Source organism: Pelophylax lessonae (genome assembly GCF_965119305.1).
Source record: "Pelophylax lessonae genome assembly, chromosome: 3".
Classification (NCBI taxonomy): Eukaryota; Metazoa; Chordata; class Amphibia; order Anura; family Ranidae; genus Pelophylax; species Pelophylax lessonae.
The window spans coordinates 567,170,514-567,192,775 of record NC_138770.1 but is presented as its reverse complement, the minus strand read 5'-3'; the positions used below and the strand labels follow the sequence as shown (position 1 = coordinate 567,192,775).

The 22,262-nt window shown below is 43.9% G+C and overlaps 1 protein-coding gene across 2 annotated transcripts in view; it reads right to left on the bottom strand.

The window, feature by feature from the left end:
• CFAP36 (cilia and flagella associated protein 36) overlaps positions 1-22,262 on the bottom strand; it is a 44,289-nt gene that overhangs the window by 1,295 nt on the left and 20,732 nt on the right. Inside the window, exons 4-8 of one of the 2 annotated variants that reach the window (XM_082251716.1) lie at positions 20,591-20,705; positions 17,472-17,559; positions 16,609-16,651; positions 16,458-16,533; positions 2,545-2,702 (exon numbers count right to left, since the gene is read on the bottom strand). In XM_082251716.1, the coding sequence (XP_082107842.1) occupies positions 2,545-2,702; positions 16,458-16,533; positions 16,609-16,651; positions 17,472-17,559; positions 20,591-20,705 (480 nt within the window). Of the gene's footprint in view, positions 1-2,544; positions 2,706-16,457; positions 16,534-16,608; positions 16,652-17,471; positions 17,560-20,590; positions 20,706-22,262 lie in introns of both variants that reach the window. The other variant, XM_082251715.1, reaches the window with a different exon arrangement.

Below are 22,262 nucleotides of genomic sequence, written 5' to 3'. Positions count from 1 at the left end.
TCGATCAAATATTCAGATAAAAACCTCATTATGCCATTCTCTTATTTAACCACTTCAATACTGGGCACTTTAATCTCCTTCCTGCCCAGGCCAATTTTCAGCTTTCAGTGCTGTTGCACCTGGAATGACAATTGCGCGGTCATGCAACACTGCACCCAAATTACATTTTTTATCATTTTATTGAGAAATATGGAGTTTTCCTTTGGTGGTATTTGATCATTACATGTTTTTTAGTATTTTGTGCTAAACCAATGAAAAAAGACTGAAAAAATAAAAATGTTCTGCTTTATAAAATATTGCAAATAGGTAATTCTTCTCCTTCACTGGTGTGCCCTGATGAGGCTGCACTGATGATCAGGGCCCAGATATGTGTAAAATGTCCCGTCACACATGCAGGTTACCGACTCTCCTCTCCTTATGCTGTAACATTGCATGAGGAATAGAATGCCAATAACCAGCAAGTTCGTTTACATGTGATCAGTTGTGATCGGACACAGCTGGTCACATAGTAAAGGGCTGCGGTGATTGGCCCTTTACCTTGATCACAGAGAGTGGCCCAGGGGGCGTGGTTCTGGGAGGATGTTAACAAAGAGCGACGCTGTAGCTGTCTTTTGGCTATAGCGCAGACATGAAGTAGTTAAAATAATTGAAATTTAATTTAAATGTAATTTAAACTGTTAAATTGATGGGTTTACTTCTGCTCCTAATTTTTACATTACCATCACACAAATGTAAGAAATTCTAAAAAGCAGAACAAAAAAGGTACACCAGTAATTAAGGACACTGACTGGTGCGGCGGTGATTAGAGACACTGACAACACTGGTCTGGTGACATTGTACTGCTGTGGTGGTGATCAGAGATAATGGAAGGCGGCAGAGGCATAACCAGAACCTTTAGGGCCCTGATGCAAAAAAAAAAACCATGAAGGGCCTCTCAGACCCCCAGGGTGACCCAGCCCCATGCATCACCCCTGTACAACTGGGCAAGAGGGACAGCATATAGAGAAACTGATCCCCTCTATTTTCTTCCTGCAGCGGAGAGGGGATTGGATCTTGATATGCTGCCCCTCCGCCCCTCCTATCCCGGTGTACAGGGGCGAGGCATGGGCCCCCTGGAGCATGGTGTTGGAATGAGTGGCAGCGGTGGTGGTAGCAATAGGGGGATGGAATGGGATCAGTGGTGGGGGGATGGAATTGGAGGAGTGGCAACAGTGGTAGGGAGGGGATGAGATCACTAGCAGCGGCGGTGGTGGGGTAGATGGGATGAGTGGCAGCGGTGGTGAGGGGGGTGGGGAAATGGCGGTGATGAGGGGGGTGGGGTCAGTGGCAGCAGTGAGGGCGAGTGGGATCAGTGGCAATGGTGGCAATGAGGGGGGTGGGATCAGTGGCAGCAGTGGGGGAGGGGGGGTAGGATCACCCCCCCCCCCCCACCTGTGCCTCTTACTGATACCATCCCCTCACTACCACAGCTCTCATTCCTATCCCCTCCCATCACCTCTGTTGTAGAGGTGACAGAGATGAGATCTGTGGTGGTGGTGGGATCAGTAACAGGCACAGGTAATGGAAGTTGGGATCAGCTGCACTAGCGCTTTGTCACTTACTTGGTCAGTCATTAGATTCCCCCTCAGTATTCAGGTGCCTCCAGGGATGCCTATATGTCATAGGGTCTTCTTGCAGAGGGGAGAGCTCCTCCTCCTTTCACTCTATTGCTGTCAGCTGACTTTCTCTTTAAGTGTCTCTTCTCCCTCTGCCTACCTATATGGCTTCTCTCTCTCTCTGGTGAGGATAGGTAGGGTGGACCAGACTCCAGTAAAATAATAGTGCTCAGCCTCCCCTCATAGGCTGTATATGTAATATTTTTTTAGTGTTCAGCTGCATTCCTGCAGCCATTCAGTACAACTATGATTGGCCAGTACAGGGCTGCTGTGATTGGCCCTGTACCATGCGATCACTGATCACAATAGTAAACAGCGGCATCATGAATGATAGCCCTTGTTTACTACTAGTAATGAGATCACCGTGATTGGTCACAGCAATCACATAGTACCAGGGCCAATCACAGCAGCCCTGTACACCAATCTGTGATTCACTGTGTCCACAGATTACACGGTCCTCCCAGAACAATGCTAGTTCAGCAGAGCTAATTTTTTTTTTTTTTTTTTTACAGTGGCCAGGAGGGATGTAGTTAAATCAAAATGTCTGTGCCCGGAGTTCAGCTTTAATCCCTGTCAATGTGTGAAATGTGTCAGGTTATGAGGATACTGGTGGGAATATACTTGAACCATCTGGATCAATAAAGCAGATCGGCGACGCTTCACCCTGGTGTGCGGCAGTTGCTCCTGCCTTTGGATTGCTTACAGTAAACGTAGTCGAGCTCTGAAGTTGTGAGGGCTGGAGCTGAAGTGGTCTTAGAGCAATGTCGCTTTGTGCTTCTTAAAAAGTATTTGCTAGCAGAACAAGGTGCTTGTGATACATCATCATTTTTTTACTTTTAGGCTGAGTTAAATTTATTTTAAGACAGTACACGTTGAAAATGGTACTTACAGCGGCAGAGCCCTGTATGCCAGCCTCTTTTCTTGCTTGCTCCATCCAAGCTTGAGCTGCTTCTGTGCTACTCAGCTCTGTAATCTGAGTAGCTGAAGGTTTATAAGGGTACTCTTCTATTTTTAATGGCTGTTTTTTAGATTCCAAAAACATGGTTTCTGCTGGAAAGCAAAGGTACAAGCTTAGAGTCTCATACATAAACAGATGGTGACATTTAGAAAACTTGTGCAAGATGAAAACCTCAATATACTTTTACAATACTCATACCCGAAACTGGATCCTCCATTAGTGAAATCTACAGATAGCCAATAAAAGCAGTTGCAGCATTAATGACTCTCGTTGATTTGCTGACTCTCCTTAGAAACAATGTAGCTGACTCTTAAGTGCAAGTCAGCCAATGCTCACACACATTACTTTAAGCTAAATAATTTTGAATATAATAAGTAGGCAAGAAAGCAAGGAGCCTAATGTTAATGTTGGATTACAAGGTTCAGACATGAATGCTATTCTTTATCTACTTTCCCAAATATCAAAAGTTTCACCTTTGTTGTACAGTTCTTTTATTTTGGGTTCTTGATGTGTATCAGGGCAGCAGGGTAATGTGGGAGGAGAAAAAAAAAAGAGCTAAAAGACTACTTACTAGTGGAGCTTGCCATCAAGAAAACCTGTTACTCTGGTCCAAACAAGTTACAAATTTGTTTTGGCAAATGAGCATTTTCAAATGTTTTTTTTTTTTCTCAGTAGTTGCCACAAGCCTGATAACTAAAGGCTTATAAAAGTATCATCTTGGGCAATAATCTTAAATCTTTGGATTAGCATTAGGAAATCTTGCAAGACTAATTCTGCAGAAAGTGATTGGACAGGTAAGAAAAACCTTGATGGGACTTTTCACCTGAAGAACCACATCGGGGCTGTTTTCATCAGGTAAAGCTGCTCCTCTCCCACCACTTCACTGCTCAAACCTAAGGCTGGGTCAAGTGACATTGTTGAATTATGCTTACACATTCAAATAGCATCTGATGTCTGTACAATACAAGTTTATTGGTAGCTTGGGAGAGGGATTCTTTGCAATATGAGGTTTAAAAAATACACATGGATCTTTACCTATTACGGCTAAGGTAAATATGCAAATCACATCAAAATCATTTACAGCAACCAAATATGAATATTTTCCTTCCCAATTTAAAATGGTTACACATTATTACTGATAAATATCTGCAGACTATCTAATAGACAAAGTCTTAAAGCTGATGAGTACATCTAGAGTATATCAAACACTGCTGATGAGTAAAAATTAGACCAAAAAATAGTAACCAGTGTATGGCTGAAGCACTTCCTGAATACGCCATTTTGGTGAAATGTACGATGAAGCATGGGTTTGTCACTTCGGGGCTATGAACTGGAACAAGGCTTGTAGCAGCCATTACTGATTCCCACACATGCCGTACACATGCCGTACATGCTGGTGCCAGTATCCAGACATCTTACCATGTGAGTGCAATAATTCTCTTTTTTTTTTTTAAATGCCATTTTTTTTATAAAAAAAATACTATGCTATGTTACCCTCTAATATGTCCCCTACTGGGTCACTTCACCTCTGACGGGCAATCATTTGGAGGAATGCACTGGAACAAAAAAGATTAGGAGAAATCAGCCTAAGGGGGCAAACAGTGAATTTTGACCTACCTGTAAAAAAGGGGTCAAACATTTTTGGTGAGTTCACACTTTTGGGCACAAGATTTTGATATTGAAGACATCACGGTGTTGGGAATCTGTCACATAAGGACTTTTATTTGTGATTTCATTATATTTTCATCACTTTCTATACTGATTTTTATTTGTAAAATGAATCATGTTCACATTTCATTATTTATTATAAAGTTATAAAGTTAGCAGCCACTTTTGTTGTTTTTTTTCTATGTCACTGCTGAGAAGTATATACAGATGCTAATTTACTAAATAATTTGAGAATGTATACAATAAAATTTGTGAAGATTCATTTCAAATTATCAATAATGTGCAGAAAAAATACATTTATTTATTTCAGGTACTTATATAGCGCTGTCAATTTACGCAGCGCTTTACATATACATTGTACATTCACATCAGTCCCTGCCCTCAAGGAGCTTACAATCTACGGTCCCTAACTCACATTCATACACAGTAGGGACAATTTTTTTTTTTTTTATACAGGATCCAATTAACCTACCAGCATGTCTTTGGAGTGTGGGAGGAAACCGGAGTACCCGGAGGAAACCCACGCAGGCACAGGGAGAACATGCAAACTCCAGGCAGGTAGTGTCGTTGTTGGGATTCGAACCACTGACCCTCTTGCTGCTAGGTGAAAAAGTGCTAACCACTACACCACTGTGCCGCCCTGTAGGTTATGCTCCTATCAGGAATGGGCACTAGGCAGGAAAAAAGTTTAACCACGCCTATGGGGCTGTCCCTGCAGGCATAACCCAACACACCCTGCAATCACCAAATACATAAGTATATACAGATATTTTCCATTCACTATTGGATAATTGAAAATTTTATTAGGCAAACTTTCTCAAATCCTTTATTGCAATCAACCTCAGATGACATTGAGAAGTTACAAGTACTGTATATAAAAAGTATACCTAATACTGGGCGCTTGAGAGTATATCTAGAGTAGCCAAACCTTTAACCAGCATTTTGGACACTATTCCTCCTACAGACACCACTGACACTAAAAATGGGGAACTATTATGTTACCATTGATAGGTCACAATTCCTTCTCCGACACCAAAAAGTAGGTACTATCAACCCCTTTAATGTCAACAATGGGGCACGATGATTATTCCTACTGACACAGAAGATAGGACTTTTTTTTTTCTTTCCTACTGGCCACATTTAGGGCTTGTTCACACATGCGTCAATACCCTGTGTTTATGTGACATATTCAGCATTTAAATGCCTCATGACTGCCCTTCAAAGCCCGCTATGGAAATGAAAGCAAGGCTAAGCGACTCAACTATGTGCTAAAACATAGAAACTGGGGTGCAAAAAAATAGCAACAGTTGCTCTGGACTGACAAGTCAAAATTTGAATTATCTGGCTGTAGCAGGAGGCAGTTTGTTCACCGAAGGGCTGGAGTGCGGCACAAAAAATTGATTTTTGTAAGAACTTACCGTAAAATCCTTTTCTCTGAAGTTCAAAAGACGCAGCTCCATCTAGTCAGAGACTGTAGGTTATGCTCCTATCAGGAATGGGCACTAGGCAGGAAAAAAGTTAAACCACGCCTATGGGGCTGTCCCTGCAGGCATAACACAACACACCCTGCTATCACCAAACAGTTTAGTTGCAAGCAGTGTTTAGAATAGAGAAAACCCCATTCACTCAGAAGTAGAGGGGCGGGTGCTGCATCTGTCGATGAACTTCAGAGAAAAAGGATTTTACGGTAAGTTCTTACAAAAATCCAGTTTACTCATGAGGGGTGGGAAGACCACGCAAAACGGAAACGTAACTCCCCAAAGGATAAACTTAGCCAACCAGGTAAAATGGAGTTCAACCAGGAACAACTGGAGCTCACCCTGAAAACACAATACACCCTCAAAGAGAAACAAAAAAACAGTTCTCTTTAAACAGCAGCCTGCAAAACCTTGCAGCCAAAAGGAAGCATCCAAAGATGCCAACACATCTGCTTTGTAGAATTTTGTAAACGTATGCACAGACAACCAAGTTGCCGCCTTGCAGACTTGCAGCACCGAGGCCTGATGGCGAAAAGCCCAAGAAGCACTCAGCGCTCTCCTAGAATGTGCCTTCACCCGGAAAGGAGGAACCTGACCCTTCAGTAAATAAGCCTGAACTACCATCTGCCTGATCCATCTGGATATGGTCACAGCAGATGCAGCCAATCCCTTACGAGATCCTTCGGTAAGGATAAAAAGAGCGTCTGATTTTGTAAAAGACTCAGTGGTCTCCAGATAGACCCTGATCGCCCGAACCACATCCAAAGAGTGCAATGCAAATTCCTTAGAGTGTTTTGGCTTAGGGCAGAGTGAAGGCAACACAGTGTCTTCATTCAGATGAAAATCAGAAACAACCTTAGGAAGAAATGACTGATTAGGTTGAAGTACCACTTTATCCTTGTGTATCACCAGATAAGGTGAGCGACAGGACAACGCCACTAGTTCAGATACTCTGTGAGCGTAAGCGATAGCCACCAGAAGGTAACCTTCTGGGACAACGAAAGCAGAAAAATCTCCTGAATGTTCTCAAAAGGAGGCTTTTGAAGAACAGATAATATCAGATTATGGTCCCACGGAGGTAGCAGGGGACCTTCTTGGAGGAGCCATATGGCGCACTCTCTGTATAAAGGTATGAATCAAAGCATGCGTAGCTAACGGGTGTTGGAAATATATAGCCAAAGCGGACACTTGGCCTTTGATAGTGCCCAAAGCCAACCGCTGTTCAACTCCTTTCTGCAGAAAGGCCAAGAACCTAGCTATCAAAAACAAGCAAGGGTGCACTTTCAGTGATTCACACCATGAAATATACAATTTCCACGTACAATGATATATCTTCCTAGGAGTTGACTTCCTAGCCTTCAACAGCGTAGGAATCACAGAGTCAGAAAGACCTCTATCTCTCAACACCTGGCTTTCCACAGCCATGCCGTTAAAGCCATCAACTGTAAAGCAGGACGGAAAATTGGACCTTGAGACAAAGATCTTCCCTAAGAGGAAGTCTCCAAGAAGCATTGGAGACCAACCTTACTAGGTCTGCGTACCAAGACCGGCAAGGCTAGTCTGGAGCCACCAGAATGGCCAGAATCTCTGCCAACTCTATCCTGCGCAGAAGCCTCGGCAGGAGTTTCAAGGAAGAAAAGGCAAAAATTTGCTTATACTGACCCCAAGGAGCCACCATAGCGTCTGTGGCGTCGGCCAGAGGATCTCGAGACCTGGCTACGAATCTCAGAACCTTCTTGTTGAGGTGAGAAGCAAACAGATCTACCTCGGGAGTCCCCCATCGAACACACAGGAGATGAAACACCTACGGGTGCAGGGACCACTCCCCTTGATCCAGCATCTGACGACTCGGACGGAATGTGTACAGCAGAGTGGGCTGGGATAATTTTTTCCGTCCAGGCCAGAATCTCGGCCACCTCTTTGGCTGCTAAGACACTCTTGGTGCCCCCCTGGTGATTGATGTAAGCCACAGCCATGGCATTGTAGGATTGAAACCGAACAATCTTGCAAACGAGTAGTCCAATGGCTCAGACAAAGCTTTTTTTGCTCTGAGTTCCAAAACATTTATCAGAAGTTTTGACTCTTCCATTGTCCAGGTACCAGGGGCACAGAGCTTCCCCAGCACCGCGCCCCAGCCCGATAGGCTGGCGTCCGTGGTCACCACCATCCAAAAAAATGGAAGGAAGGACTTTCCCTGGCATAGTGCTGGAGACTGAATCCACCACAACAGAGCAGACCTTGTGTTGTGGCCTAACCGAATCAAAGAGTCCAAGGACTTTGGATCCTTGTTCCATTTGACAAGAATCTCCCTTTGCAAAAGGTCTGGTATGGAACTGTGCAAACGGAACCGCCTCGAAGGTTGATACCATCAGACCCAAGGCCCACATGCAAACTCGAACAACAACCGAATTGCCTCCTGCAACTTATGCAGCTTGTCCGGGGGAAGAAACACCTTGGCCAAGGCTGAATCCGGAGTCAAGCCCAGATAATCCAGTCAGACAGGTGTCAGCGCGGATTTCTTGAAATTGATGTTCCAACTGAAATCCTGCAGAGTTATGACAGTGACCCTCAGACCCCCCAACAAGACTGAAGGAGAGTCCGCTTTCAACAGGAGATCATCTAGGTATCCCAGTACTGCAATCCCCCACTGGCGCAGCAATGCAAATAACGGTGCTAAGACCTTGGTAAACACTCTGGGAGCTGAGGCGAGACCAAAGGGTAACGCCACAAATTGATAACGCCCCTCTGCGACCACAAAGCAAAGAAACTGCCCAGCGCAAATAGTGATGTATAGATAGGGTGTCCTTGATATCTATGGAGGCTAAGAAATCTCCCTAGTGCAGCGACGCCACCACCGTGCAGATGGATTCCAACCGAAACCTCTGTACCTGCACAAAGCGGTTCAGGGCCTTGAGATCCAGGATGGGATGCACCTGGCCTTCCTTCCTGGGCACAGTGAAGAGGTCTGAATAAAACCCTTGAAAACGTTCCCGAAAAGGAACTGGTACAATCACTCCTTGCGACAGCAAATCGTGTACTGCCCCTTGCAAGTCCCTTAACCGGACTAGGGATAGTCAAAGATTGGACTGGAAGAACCTGTCCGGCGGGCGAGACCGGAATTCAATCTTGTACCCAGATCTGATCAGTTCGTGAACCCCTATGTCCTGAATCAAGGAGGTCCAGGGTTCCAGAAAGAAACTAAGACGCCCCCCACCCCAGAATCGGGTAAGGGTGCCCCTTCATGCAGACAAGGACTTGTCTGCAGGTCCAGATTGGCCAGTCTTTACTTTCCCCGACCACAGCTTCTTGGAACCCCCAGAAGACCTGAATGATTTACCTTTTTCTTGCGACCCGGAGGCATGAAAGACGTTTATGAGCATTAAAGGAGGGTTCTAACCTAGGACGTGGCACCTTACCCTTAGAGGATTGGGGAAGAGGAGTGCTCTTACCCCCTGGGATACCTTTGATCAACTCATCCAGAGAGGATCCAAACAGCCTCTCCCCTAAGAAGGAAAGATCAGTCAAGGCCTTTTTAGAAGCCTGGTCCGCCGACCAGCTTTTCAGCCACACCATGCACCTAATAGCAATCCCCACTGCCGATGCCCTGGCCACCAACGGGGCTGAATCCAGGGACGTATCACACATGAACACCAGGGCTAGAGCCAACTGGTCCAGTAGTTCCAACACCGCAGGGGGGAGCCGTTCAGCTTCCAAAATTACTTTTAAAGAGGTTGTAAACTCTTTTTTTATTTTCTTTTTTCTTACTTACCCTGCAAGAGAAACACATAATGAGCTAGTATGCGATGCATACTAGCTCATTATGAAATACTTACCTTAGAACGAGCCCCCGCCGTGCCGTCCGCTTAGCTGGATGACGGGCGACATGTCTAGTCGCCCGTCTTCCGGGATCGCGGCATCCGGCCATCTGATTGGCCGGAGCCGCGGTGACGCCACTCCCGCGCGCGCGGGAGCCGACAGTCACGGCACGGAGTTCTAAAGGAACGGCACGGCACGACCGTTCCTTCAGTGCGCCTGCGCCAGTGACGTCACTGGATGCTTCTAAGGTAAATATCTCCTAAACGGTACATGTTTAGGAGATATTTACAGTACCTATAGGTAAGCCTTATTATAGGCTTACCTATAGGTACAAGATGTAGAGGAGGGTTTACTTCCTCTTTAAGTAACTTCACCCACTCCACAGCAGTCTGCGCTACCAAAACATTCACAAAGGTAGTGTTCAATATGTGACCCGCTACCACGTGTAAATGGCAGGACAAGGATTCCACGGTCTATCCACAGGGTCCACAAAAAGTTGGAGACTCTTCCACCGGTAACAGAGTCACTTTATTCAACCTGGACATCGGGGGATCTACTTTTGGTGGTACAGTCCACCTAGTGGACACTGCCTCTGCAAAGGTGTAACGGGGAGCAAAACCCTTAGGCACCACTAACGTGCTTAATGCGCCATCGTTCATCCACAATAGTATGAAACAATTCTGGGCAAGGGAACACCTTGCCCGATTTACAGGATTTGCGGGAGCCAAAAGACACCTGCGTACCTGGCGCTGTACATGTCCGCCCCGAGACCGCCAGGGGTTTTTGGGGGGACAATTTACTCACCATACCACGGTACCAGGTGGGCGCCATTCTGAAACAGATCACCTCCCACCCGAGATAGGGGTGCTGTCAGCCAAGGGGAAACTGCAACTCAGGGCGTTCCAGGTTGTGCGCGTCCCAGCTCGTCCCCATCCGTCAGAGAACTGTCGTGTCAAGGTCCAGTTCTGGACTATAACCTGCTCAAGCTCGTTGGCCAGGCTGGGAGACCTTAAGGATCTACATTATCCAGTGCAAAAACCTCAGCCGGCTGTTGCTTGTAGTTACTCTGGATTTTGGTCCTCAGGAACTAACTAGTGAAACAAAACAAAAAACAAAAATCTAACAAACTTTCCTAGAATAGCTAAGACTGAGCTTCCCAGCAGGAAGCTAGGTCCTATTACTTAAACTAGGCAGAAACAAATTGTTTGATGATAGCGGGGTTATGACTGCAGGGACAGCCCCATAGGCGTGGTTAAACTTTTTTCCTGCCTAGTGCCTATTCCTGATAGGAGGAGCATAACCTATAGTCTCTGACTAGATGGAGCTGCGTCTGTTGATGAACAATAGAGGAATTAGTGTCTGCAAGCAACAGTGAAGCATGGTTGAGGCTCCTTGCAAGTTTGGGGCTGCATTTCTGCAATGGAGCTGGAGATTTAGTTGGGATCAATGGTGTCCTCAATGCAGAGAAACAAAGTCCGATACTTATCCATCGTGCCATACCATCAGGGAGGCGTGTGATTAGTCCCAAAATGTATTTTGCAGAAGGACAATGACCCCAAGCATGAAGCCAATGTCATCAAGAACTATCTTAAGTGTAAAGAAGAAAAAGAAGTCCTGGAAGTGATATTTTGGTCCCCACAGAGCCCTGATCTCATCATCATCGAGTCTGTCTGGGATTACATGAAGAGACAGAAGGATCTGAGGCAGCCTACAACCACAGAAGATCTGTTGTTAGTACTCAAAGATGTTCAGCCATTTGTGGATGGACATTTTATGGTTACACAACCTATCACATTGCTATAATCTTTTAATATGGACTATAAACTGAAGGACTTCTAAATAAATGGTTGCAGAACAAATCATCTGAGTTTCCACGATTTCTTAAGGGGAAATTTGCTTTGATATAAGAGTGCTTCGGATTACAAGCATGTTTCCGGAACGAATTATGCTCGCAATCCAAGGTTTTACTATATACAGTGGGTACGGAAAGTATTCAGACCCCCTTAAATTTTCACTCTGTTATATTGCAGCCATTTGCTAAAATCATTTAAGTTCATTCTTCTTCCTCATGAATGTACACATAGCACCCCATACTGACAGAAAAACACAGAATTGTTGACATTGTTGCAGATTTATTAAAAAAGAAAAACTAAAATATAACATGGTCCTAAGTATTCAGACCCTTTGCTCAGTATTTAGTAGAAGCCCCCTTTTTGATCTAATACAGCCAGGAGTCTTTTTGGGAAAGATGCAACAAGTCTTTCACACCTGGATTTGGGGATCCTCTGCCATTCCTCCTTGCAGATCCTCTCCAGTTCTGTCAGGTTGGATGGTAAACGTTGGTGGACAGCCATTTTTAGGTCTCTCCAGAGATGCTCAATTGGGTTTAAGTCAGGGCTCTGGCTGGGCCATTCAAGAACAGTCACGGAGTTGTTGTGAAGCCACTCCTTCGTTATTTTAGCTGTGTGCTTAGGGTCATTGTCTTGTTGGAAGGTAAACCTTCGGCCCAGTCTGAGGTCCAGAGCACTATGGAGAAGGTTTTTGTCCAGGATATCCCTGTATTGGCCGCATTCATCTTTCCCTCGATTGCAACCAGTCGTCCTGTCCCTGCAGCTGAAAAACACCCCCACAGCATGATGCTGCCACCACCATGCTTCACTGTTGGGACTGTATTGGACAGGTGATGAGCAGTGCCTGGTTTTCTCCACACATACCGCTTAGAATTAAGGCCAAAAAGTTCTATTTTGGTCTCATCAGACCAGAGAATCTTATTTCTCACCATCTTGGAGTCCTTCAGGTGTTTTTTAGCAAACTCCATGCGGGCTTTCATGTGTCTTACACTGAGGAGAGGCTTCCGTCGGGCCACTCTGCCATAAAGCCCCGACTGGTGGAGGGCTGCAGTGATGGTTGACTTTCTACAACTTTCTCCCATCTCCTGACTGCATCTCTGGAGCTCAGCCACAGTGATCTTTGGGTTCTTCTTTACCTCTCTCACCAAGGCTCTTCTCCCCCGATAGCTCAGTTTGGCCGGACGGCCAGCTCTAGGAAGGGTTCTGGTCATCCCAAACGTCTTCCATTTGAGGATTATGGAGGCCACTGTGCTCTTAGGAACCTTAAGTGCAGCAGAAATCTTTTTGTAACCTTGGCCAGATCTGTGCCTTGCCACAATTCTGTCTCTGAGCTCTTAAGGCAGTTCCTTTGACCTCATGATTCTCATTTGCTCTGACATGCATTGTGATCTGGAAGGTCTTATATAGACAGGTGTGTGGCTTTCCTAATCAAGTCCAATCAGTATAATCAAACACAGCTGGACTCAAATGAAGGTGTAGAACCATCTCAAGGATGATCAGAAGAAATGGAAAGCACCTGAGTTAAATATATGAGTGTCACAGCAAAGGGTCTGAATACTTAGGACCATGTGATATTTCAGTTTTTCTTTTTTAATAAATCTGCAACAATGTCAACAATTCTGTGTTTTTCTGTCAGTATGGGGTGCTATGTGTACATTCATGAGGAAGAAGAATGCACTTAAATGATTTTAGCAAATGGCTGCAACATAACAAAGAGTGAAAAAATTAAGGGGGTCTGAATACTTTCCGTACCCACTGTATATATATATTCGGGCCCCCTTGAACTTTGCGACCTTTTGCCACATTTCAGGCTTCAAACAAAGATATAAAACTGTAATTTTTTGTGACGAATCAACAAGTGGGACACAACCATGAAGTGGAACGAAATTTATTGGATATTTCAAACATTTTTAACAAATAAAAAACTGAAAAATTGGGCGTGCAAAATTATTCAGCCCCCTTAAGTTAATACTTTGTAGCGCCACCTTTTGCTGCGATTACAGCTGTAAGTCGCTTGGGGTATGTATCAGTTTTGCACATCGAGAAACTGAAATTTTTGCCCATTCTTCCTTGCAAAACAGCTCAAGCTCAGTGAGATTGGATGGAGAGCGTTTGTGAACAGCAGTTTTCAGTTCTTTCCACAGATTCTCGATTGGATTCAGGTCTGGACTTTGACTTGGCCATTCTAACACCTGGATATGTTTATTTGTGAACCATTCCATTGTAGATTTTGCTTTATGTTTTGGATCATTGTCTTGTTGGAAGACAAATCTCAGTCCCAGTCTCAGGTCTTTTGCAGACTCCATCAGGTTTTCTTCCAGAATGGTCCTGTATTTGGCTCCATCCATCTTCCCATCAATTTTAACCATCTTCCCTGTCCCTGCTGAAGAAAAGCAGGCCCAAACCATGATGCTGCCACCACCATGTTTGACAGTGGGGATGGTGTGTTCAGGGTGATGAGCTGTGTTGCTTTTACGCCAAACATAACGTTTTGCATTGTTGCCAAAAAGTTACATTTTTGGTTTCATCTGACCAGAGCACCTTCTTCCACATGTTTGGTGTGTCTCCCAGGTGGCTTGTGGCAAACTTTAAACGACACTTTTTATGGATATCGTTAAGAAATGGCTTTCTTCTTGCCACTCTTCCATAAAGGCCAGATTTGTGCAGTATACGACTGATTGTTGTCCTATGGACAGAGTCTCCCACCTCAGCTGTAGATCTCTGCAGTTCTTTCAGAGTGATCATGGGCCTCCTGGCTGCCTCTCTGATCAGTCTTCTCCTTGTATGAGCTGAAAGTTTAGAGGGACGTCCAGGTCTTCGTAGATTTGCAGTGGTCTGATAGTCCTGCCATTTCAATATTATCGCTTGCACAGTGCTCCTTGGGATGTTTAAAGCTTGGGAAATAGTTTTGTATTCAAATCCGGCATTAAACTTCTCCACAACAGTATCTCGGACCTGCCTGGTCTGTTCCTTGTTCTTCATGATCCTCTCTGCGCTTTAAACGGACCTCTGAGACTATCACAGTGCAGGTGCATTTATACGGTGACTTGATTAGACACAGATGGATTCTATTTATCCTCATTAGTCATTTAGGTCAACATTGGATCATCCAGAGATCCTCACTGAACTTCTGGAGAGAGCTTGCTGCACTGAAAGTAAAGGGGCTGAATCATTTTGCATGCCCAATTTTTCAGTTTTTTTATTGGTTAACAAAGTTTGAAATATCCAATAAATTTCGTTCCACTTCATGATTGTGTCCCACTTGTTGTTGATTCTTCACAAAAAATTACAGTTTTACATATTTATGCTTGAAGCCCTGAAATGTGGCAATAGGTTGCAAAGTTCAAGGGGGCCGAATACTTTCGCAAGGCACTAATATTATATATACACACACACACAATATATATATATATATATATATATATATATATATATATATATATATATATATATATATATATATATATATATATATATATACATATACATACACACACACACACACACACACACATATATACGGCCCTGGCGAGAGCATGCAGCCAGTTCCTGGATGATGAAGGGATTGATACCAATAATTTTTGTTGAGCTGTGTGTGTGTGTGTGTGTGTGTATATATTACATATATATATACACACACACATAATATATATACATATACTCAAGGGCAGGGGGCAACTGCTTTGGGCCCCACAACAATGACTAGGCCCAGGGTAGTTGCCCCTTTTGCCACGTGTTAATGAAGACACTGACTCTAGCCACATGAGGCAGGGCATTGTCGTGAACCAGGAGGAACCAAGGACCCACTGCACCAGCATAGGGTCTGACAATGGGTCCAAGAATTTCATCCTGATAGCCAACGGCAGTCAGGGGGCCCCTGTCTAGCCTGTATGTAGAGGTCTGTGTCATGGATATGCCTCCCCAGACCATCATTGACCAACCACCAAACCGGTCATGCTGAACAATGTTACAGGCAGCATAACGTTTCCATGGCTTCACTGGACCCTTTCATATCTGTCACATGTGCTCAGGGTGAACCTGCTTTCATCTGTGAAAAGCACAGGGCGCCAGTGGTGGACCTGCCAATTCTGGTGTTTAATGGCAAATGCCAATCGAGCTCCACGGGGCTGGGCAGTGAGCACAGGGCCCACTAGAGGACGTTGGGTCCTCATGCCACCCTCAAAGTCGGTTTCTGATTGTTTGGTCAGAGACATTCATAGCAGTGGCCTGCTGGAGGTCATTTTGTAGGGCTCTGGTGGTGCTCATCCTGTTTCTCCTTGCACAAAGGAGCCGATACCAATCCTGCTGATGGGTTAAGGACCATCTACGGCCCTGTCCAGCTCTTCTAGAGTAACTGCCTGTCTCCTGGAATTTCCTCCATGCTCTTAAACTGAGCTGGGAGACACAGCAATCCTTCTGGCAATGCCACGTATTGATGTGCCATCCTGGAGGAGTTTGACTGCCTATGCAACCTCTATAGGGTCCATGAATCACCTCATACTACCAGTAGTGACACTGACCTTCGCCAAATGCAAATCAATCATAAAAGATAAGTAGGGGAAAAAAATGTCAGTGGCCTTAACCAGTAAAATCATTCCTGTTTTGGAGGTCGTCTCATTGGTACCCATCTAGTGCACCTGTTAATTTCATTAACACCAAAGCAGCTGAAACTGATTAACAGCCCCCTCTGCTACTTAACTGACCAGATCAATAGCCCAGGAGCTTAATTGACTTGATACTATACTCTGAAAGTGTGCCTTTCATTTTTTGAGCAGTGTATGTATGCATGCGATAAATGACTGTGCTCCCTACCGACTGTCAACTGATGGTGTCTGCTACAGTCACAGAGTACCGATAGATGCAATTGTTGCCCAGTGCAATGAATAATCTGCCAGATCTAGAAATAATCATTGTATACCTTTGTTGTTTTGTACAGGTTGTACCAATCAGTTCTCTCAGAATCAATAAACTTAAAATATCCATTTTTTTATTCAGACTTCAGACATGGTAAACTACATTTGTATAGGATTACCTTTCTGTGATGTTGTGGCTGCAGCAGAAATGGAAGTTTTGGGGGGGTTTTCTATTAAGCTGTCTGCATTCCTTTCCTGAAAACAATACAATAAAATTACAAAAATGTCTAAAGTTTTTCTACATTTTTTTTAGTTTAATGCTTTACCTACCTTCCTGTGCAACTGTTCAAGCTCATATTCCTCTCTTGATATTCTGAAAGGTGAAACCACAATTTACATATTTTACTTACCCTTCCTAAAATTTTCAATCTTTTGGGTTTTTGAAACATGAATAATTCTTCTTACACATTAAGAAATGCATACTCACCTAGTTTAAACCCCAAGTCCCGCTTCACACTGGTGTGATGCAGGAAATCCTGTGAATCAGTGCTGTTGCTGCATCGCACCAGGATAGCACAGTGGTTCACACTGGGATCTGCAAATTGCTGGGGGTGTCAATGTAAAGATAATGACAACCCCAGATTGGTTCGCAGCTATGAAATGGTGCAGGAATCGGATTGCATAGGTGTGAACAACCGACTCCAGTGCGAACCCAAAAAAAGGGTCCTGCACCATTTTAGTGCGAATGCGATGATATTTCAGCCATAAAAAAAATGTATAAAATCACATCGTAATAGACATCGCATGTGATCTGCACAGCAATATGGTGTGAATTACATGCGATGTCTGCCATCGCACTAGTGTGAACCGGCACTCAGGCAGTAGGAGAAAAAAAAAATAAAAATCCAAAACAGATCAGACTGTAATGCTCAATCCAAAACTATTCGCTAATATCCTCAGACTTCTGGGTTGTATGACGCCACTAAAAGCTGCCCTATAAAAAAGGTAGAAAACGCCAGTTCATGTATAAACCTATGCATTCTGTCCCATGTATTTCAATCAAATGGATATGCCTAAATATTTCTGAAATACACTATCAGTTGTACCAGACACTGCCTTTGTAGTGAGTAAACTTGATATTCGCCACTCACTTTGCTTTCTGGTTCCACAAACAAAAAGAAATAGCGATTTACCTTAATGCTTCAGATAGTAGTCTCATCTCTTGTTGTTCAAGGTCAGAAATAATATCTGCACCATTCTGCAAACATTCTGGAAGCACACCTGCAGGAAAAAAAAAAAAAGAGATAATGTTTGAGCAATCATAAAGCAAAAATAAAAAACAAACATGTTTAAATGCATCAAGAAATAAATCATATAAATAGGAGGAAAGTGGTGCTTACTTTAAGCCTTCATTCATGTGAAGGATTGCAGTCTACACAAAGCACAGGTTTTCTTAAAATGTTTATTTGTAACAGAGTTTGGGGTAACGTAAAAATGTAAACAATGTATAAACAACCATTGTCCCAAAAAAAAAAATTATACTTTTAAAACTGGTCATACACTGCTTGAATTTTGGTTAAATCCTGATTGAGCCCCGGTTCACATTTGTGCGAGTGCCGGGTTCGCATTTAATGTCGGAGCGCACTGCTCCTTCATTACATGCGATCGGCTGTGCGGTGCGAGTTTAGCCATACAGTTTGTATGGCTAAATTCGCACCGCAGCCGCAGCAAACACGCACAGGGACCCTTTTTTTGAGCCGCATCAGGATCGGATCGCACAGTGGTTCACACTTGTGCGATCTGATCCTGTGCGAACTGCACGATCGCACTGCGATATGCGATCAAACTGGGGGTGTCGTTAAGATTACATTGACACCCCCAGTGTATCGCATATGGCAGTGTGAACTGCCGGGGGTGCGTGTGCGATGCGGGAACAGGCTGCGGATTCGCAGCCTTCCCGCACTCGCATAAGTGTGAACCGTCTCTGAATCAGCCAAAATCCAAGCTGTGGTTGGCCCTAGCAAGGATGAAAGAATGAAATTGATTTCTTTCATTCGCCCGCAGGCTAAAAGAGAGAACTCCAAATGTCTATGGTTCACTTAAGTGAAGTAGTGAACAACTGGCACCTGACAGCACCTAGTTTTAAACTTTGTGTGTCAACTCAGCAGCAGTTGTGTCAGATTTATTTTAAGGAGCCAAAGAAAGGGTGCTTCCACTGATGGCAACAGAAAAGGATCAAAAAGTTTGAGACCACCTGTAAAGCTGACTAAAGACATCAGATAACCGATGGACATACAAGCACAATCGAGTCCAACAATATGTCTTGGTGCAATATAGGCATTCTTATTTCAGGAACAAATGGAGGAAGAGCAAGGTGGAAGGGACACGGAAAGTCTTAGAGCCAGTTCACATCATAGAAACGCAGTCCGGGTGCGTTTCAGATGCTTTTCTGCATGGGTGTTTTTGATGCGTTCAATTCGTTTTTGATGCAGTCCAGTGCATTTTCCCCCCTTCTATTTTCTTAACCTTAAACAAGGACATGTGTGTTGCAGTGCGTTTAGGTGATTTCCGGTGCATTCCAGTGCGTTTTACAGCATTTCAGTACAATCGAGCGCAGAAAAAATGCAGCATGTTCTGCTTTTTTTTTCTGGAACTGTAATGCACTGGAAATGCAAGCCATGGTGTGAACTATGCCATTGAAAACCATATAACCTACTTTCAATGTGTTTTTGATGCAGAAAAAAAAAAAAAAAACAAAAAAACAAAAAACACACTGGACTGCATGTGGTGTGAACTGGCCCTTAAAGTGGAGTTCCACCCTATTTTTATACTTACCTCCATCTTCTCGCTCCGGGTCACCTGAAAAAGAAATGGATAATCGCATATTTTTTTTTTTTTTACTTACCTCGTAGCAAAGAAAAAATACTTACCTTACTTCCTTCTTCCTCCTTCCTCGGCTGCGGCCCGTCGTCACTTCCTGGCTCTGCAATGATTCCTGGGAGCTGAACGTCATAGCTCCCAGGAATCATTGCGCCTGCACAGGCCCCGACGTCAGTTCCGGGTCGCGCGCGGCATGCCCAGAAGCTGTAGAGGGATGACGCGCGCGACCCGGAAGTGACGTCGGGGCCGGCGCAGAGCATCGTGGGACCAAAGAAGGCGGAAGAAGACGCCGAAGGGGATCTCGCTGGCTTCAAGCTGCCCACATCTGAGATGGCAGCGCTGGACAAGACATTTGCAAGGTAAGTATTTGTCCTAACAGGTAAGTGCAACCCGGGACAGATCAGAGGCTAGCCATTGTGGAATGTACTAGCCCTGACTGTCCCGGGGGTATTAAAAAAAAAAAAAAAAAAAAAAAAAAAAATCCAGGGTGGAACTCCGCTTTAATCTTCAGGTTATACTGCCACCTAGAGAAGGAATGGACAAAAAAAACAAAAAACAAACAACAACAGCATTGTAGGCCAGCCAATGATATTCTACCACCAGCATGCTTCAGTTTTGTATCAAAGCAGAGTGTAATCATAAACAGACCAGTATCCATCAATGAACTCCAAGAAAATAATCTAAGTGCCGGTTCACATTTGTGCGATGCAGGAACGCTGCGAATATACAGCGTGTTCCTGCATTCGCATCCGCACCCCTGGCAGTTCACACTGCCATATGCGATGCGCAGGGGGTGTCAATTCAAAGTTAACGACAACCCCAGATCAGATCACATATCGCAGTGCGATCTGAAAGTTCGCACAGAATCGGATCGCACTAGTGTGAACCACTATGCAATCAGATTCTGCTGCGGACCAAAAAAAAAAAGGGTCCTGTGCGTCTTTTAGTGTGATTGCGGTGCGAATTCAGCCAAACAAACTATATGGCTGAATTTGCACCGCACACAGAGATCGCATGTCATTTTAGGAGCAGTACGCTCCGAATTACATGCGATCTCTGATCGCACAAATGTGAACCGGCACTTACAGTGATTATAAAAATTAGAACAGTTGACCTTTAAACATACAGGAGCTCTAAACTATTTTTTTAAGATTCAACTGAAAAGGCTTAAAGGTAGCACCAGCATGTTAATAGTTTAAAAAAACAAAACAAAAGTGTGGGGGGGAATATTTTACAAATATGCAAGGTTGGGTTTTGCGTGGAATTTTTGTTTTGACAGTTTTCCATGGTATGCGTTTGTCGTTAAAAAAAAAAAAAATGTCCGACTAACAGTTAGGCAACACAGAAAACACGAACAGTCCCCCCAATACTAGTTAGAATTTAAATTACATCTGATAGGTATATAACTGCATGAAATAATACAGAACATTACCATTTCTTTTCTGAATTATTTGAATAGCTTGTAACTGTAGTTCGATATTCTTCTGCAGCATCATTTCCTTAAAGATGTCAAAATCTTCTACGGCAAACACAGGTTGCAGCATATTCTACAAGTAAAAAGAAGAGGTAGAAGTCTGAAACAAAATATCACTTAGGACAATAGTAATCCTTTGTGCTTTGGTTTTAACAAGGTTATAGGAAACTCTGAGCTTATAAGCTTTAAAATAAATAAATTCCCACATAGGTGTTCTTTTAGGTACACCCCTTTCCAATATCTAATCATTGCCTTTGCATGGCAACAACTAGGTTAGGTATTTACTCTGGTCCCTACAAAAGTATAACAGATAATGCCTGACAGCCGTATCTGTTAGAAAAAAGAAAATCCAAAATTATCATTGATAGAATAGTTTAAAGAGGTTGTAAACTCATTAAAAAATTTTTTTTTTTCCAACCTGAAAGAGAAATACATAATGAGCTAGTATGCATCGCATACTAGCTCATTATGAAATACTTACCTTAGAACGAACCCCCGCCGTGCCGCCCGCTTACCTGTCTTCTGGGATCGCGGCATCCAGCCATCTGATTAGCCGGACCCGCAATTACGTCACGGTCACGGCACGGGGCTCTGAAGGAACGGCACCAGCGGCCGTTCCTTCAGAGCGCATACACCAGTGATGTCACTGGCTGCATTTAAGGTAAATATCTCCTAAACGGTACATGTTTAGGAGATATTTACAGTACCTATAGGCAAGTCTTATCATAGGCTTACCTATAGGTAAAAGTTGCAGAGGAGGGTTTACTTCCTCTTTAAAATGCAATTAAGCCATTAGTCTTTTTCACTTCTTTTTTTTTCAGATCTATGTGTTTAAGAGTCCATTTTAAGGTTTACAATCTTATCAATGCATGCTGGAGCAAGAAAGCATGTTCCAGACCAGGGATCTCCAAACTACAGCCCTCCAGCTATTGCAAAACTGCACGTCCCATGAGGCATTGTAAAACTCTGATATTCCCAGACAGGATTAGGCATGATGGGAATTGTAGTTCCTGAACAACTGGAGGGCCATCGTTTGGAGACCCCTGATCTAGACTGTCTATGCTGGAAGCAAAGGATCAGCAGAAAAAATAAATAAATAAAATAGGATGTTTGTAGTTGCTGCAAAATACCTTATTTGGAGCACATTCAGGGACACAAGAAGTCTTAACCTTAGTGTTATACTGCCATCTAGAGCAGGATTGTACACAAACAAAGAAAATTGTAGGCCAGGAATGTTATCAGGTAACACACTTAAGCCTAGTAAAAGTAGGATTTTTTGATTCAACCAGGCAGAACTAAACGAAAAAAAAAAAAAAACTGACAGCTTAGGAGGAGTCGCTGTACTAACTATCTGATGTTAGTACAGCGATCACCCCTGCTGTTCTATTGTGTTCTGACAGGGGGACGCCACCCCCCGCCAGAACACTCCGGCAGGGAGCCGATCAGCAGACCTTTTTCAGGTCATGCCCCTTAGACCGAAGGCGGCCATTGGACCGGCTGCAGCACGCACAGGCCCAACGTCGGCCGGTTTCAAGTAGGCTTGTGACGGTATCAGATTTTCATGCTGCGATTAATTGATTAAGGTTTTGCCACGGTATACGGTATTATCACGGTATTCTATTATTAAATT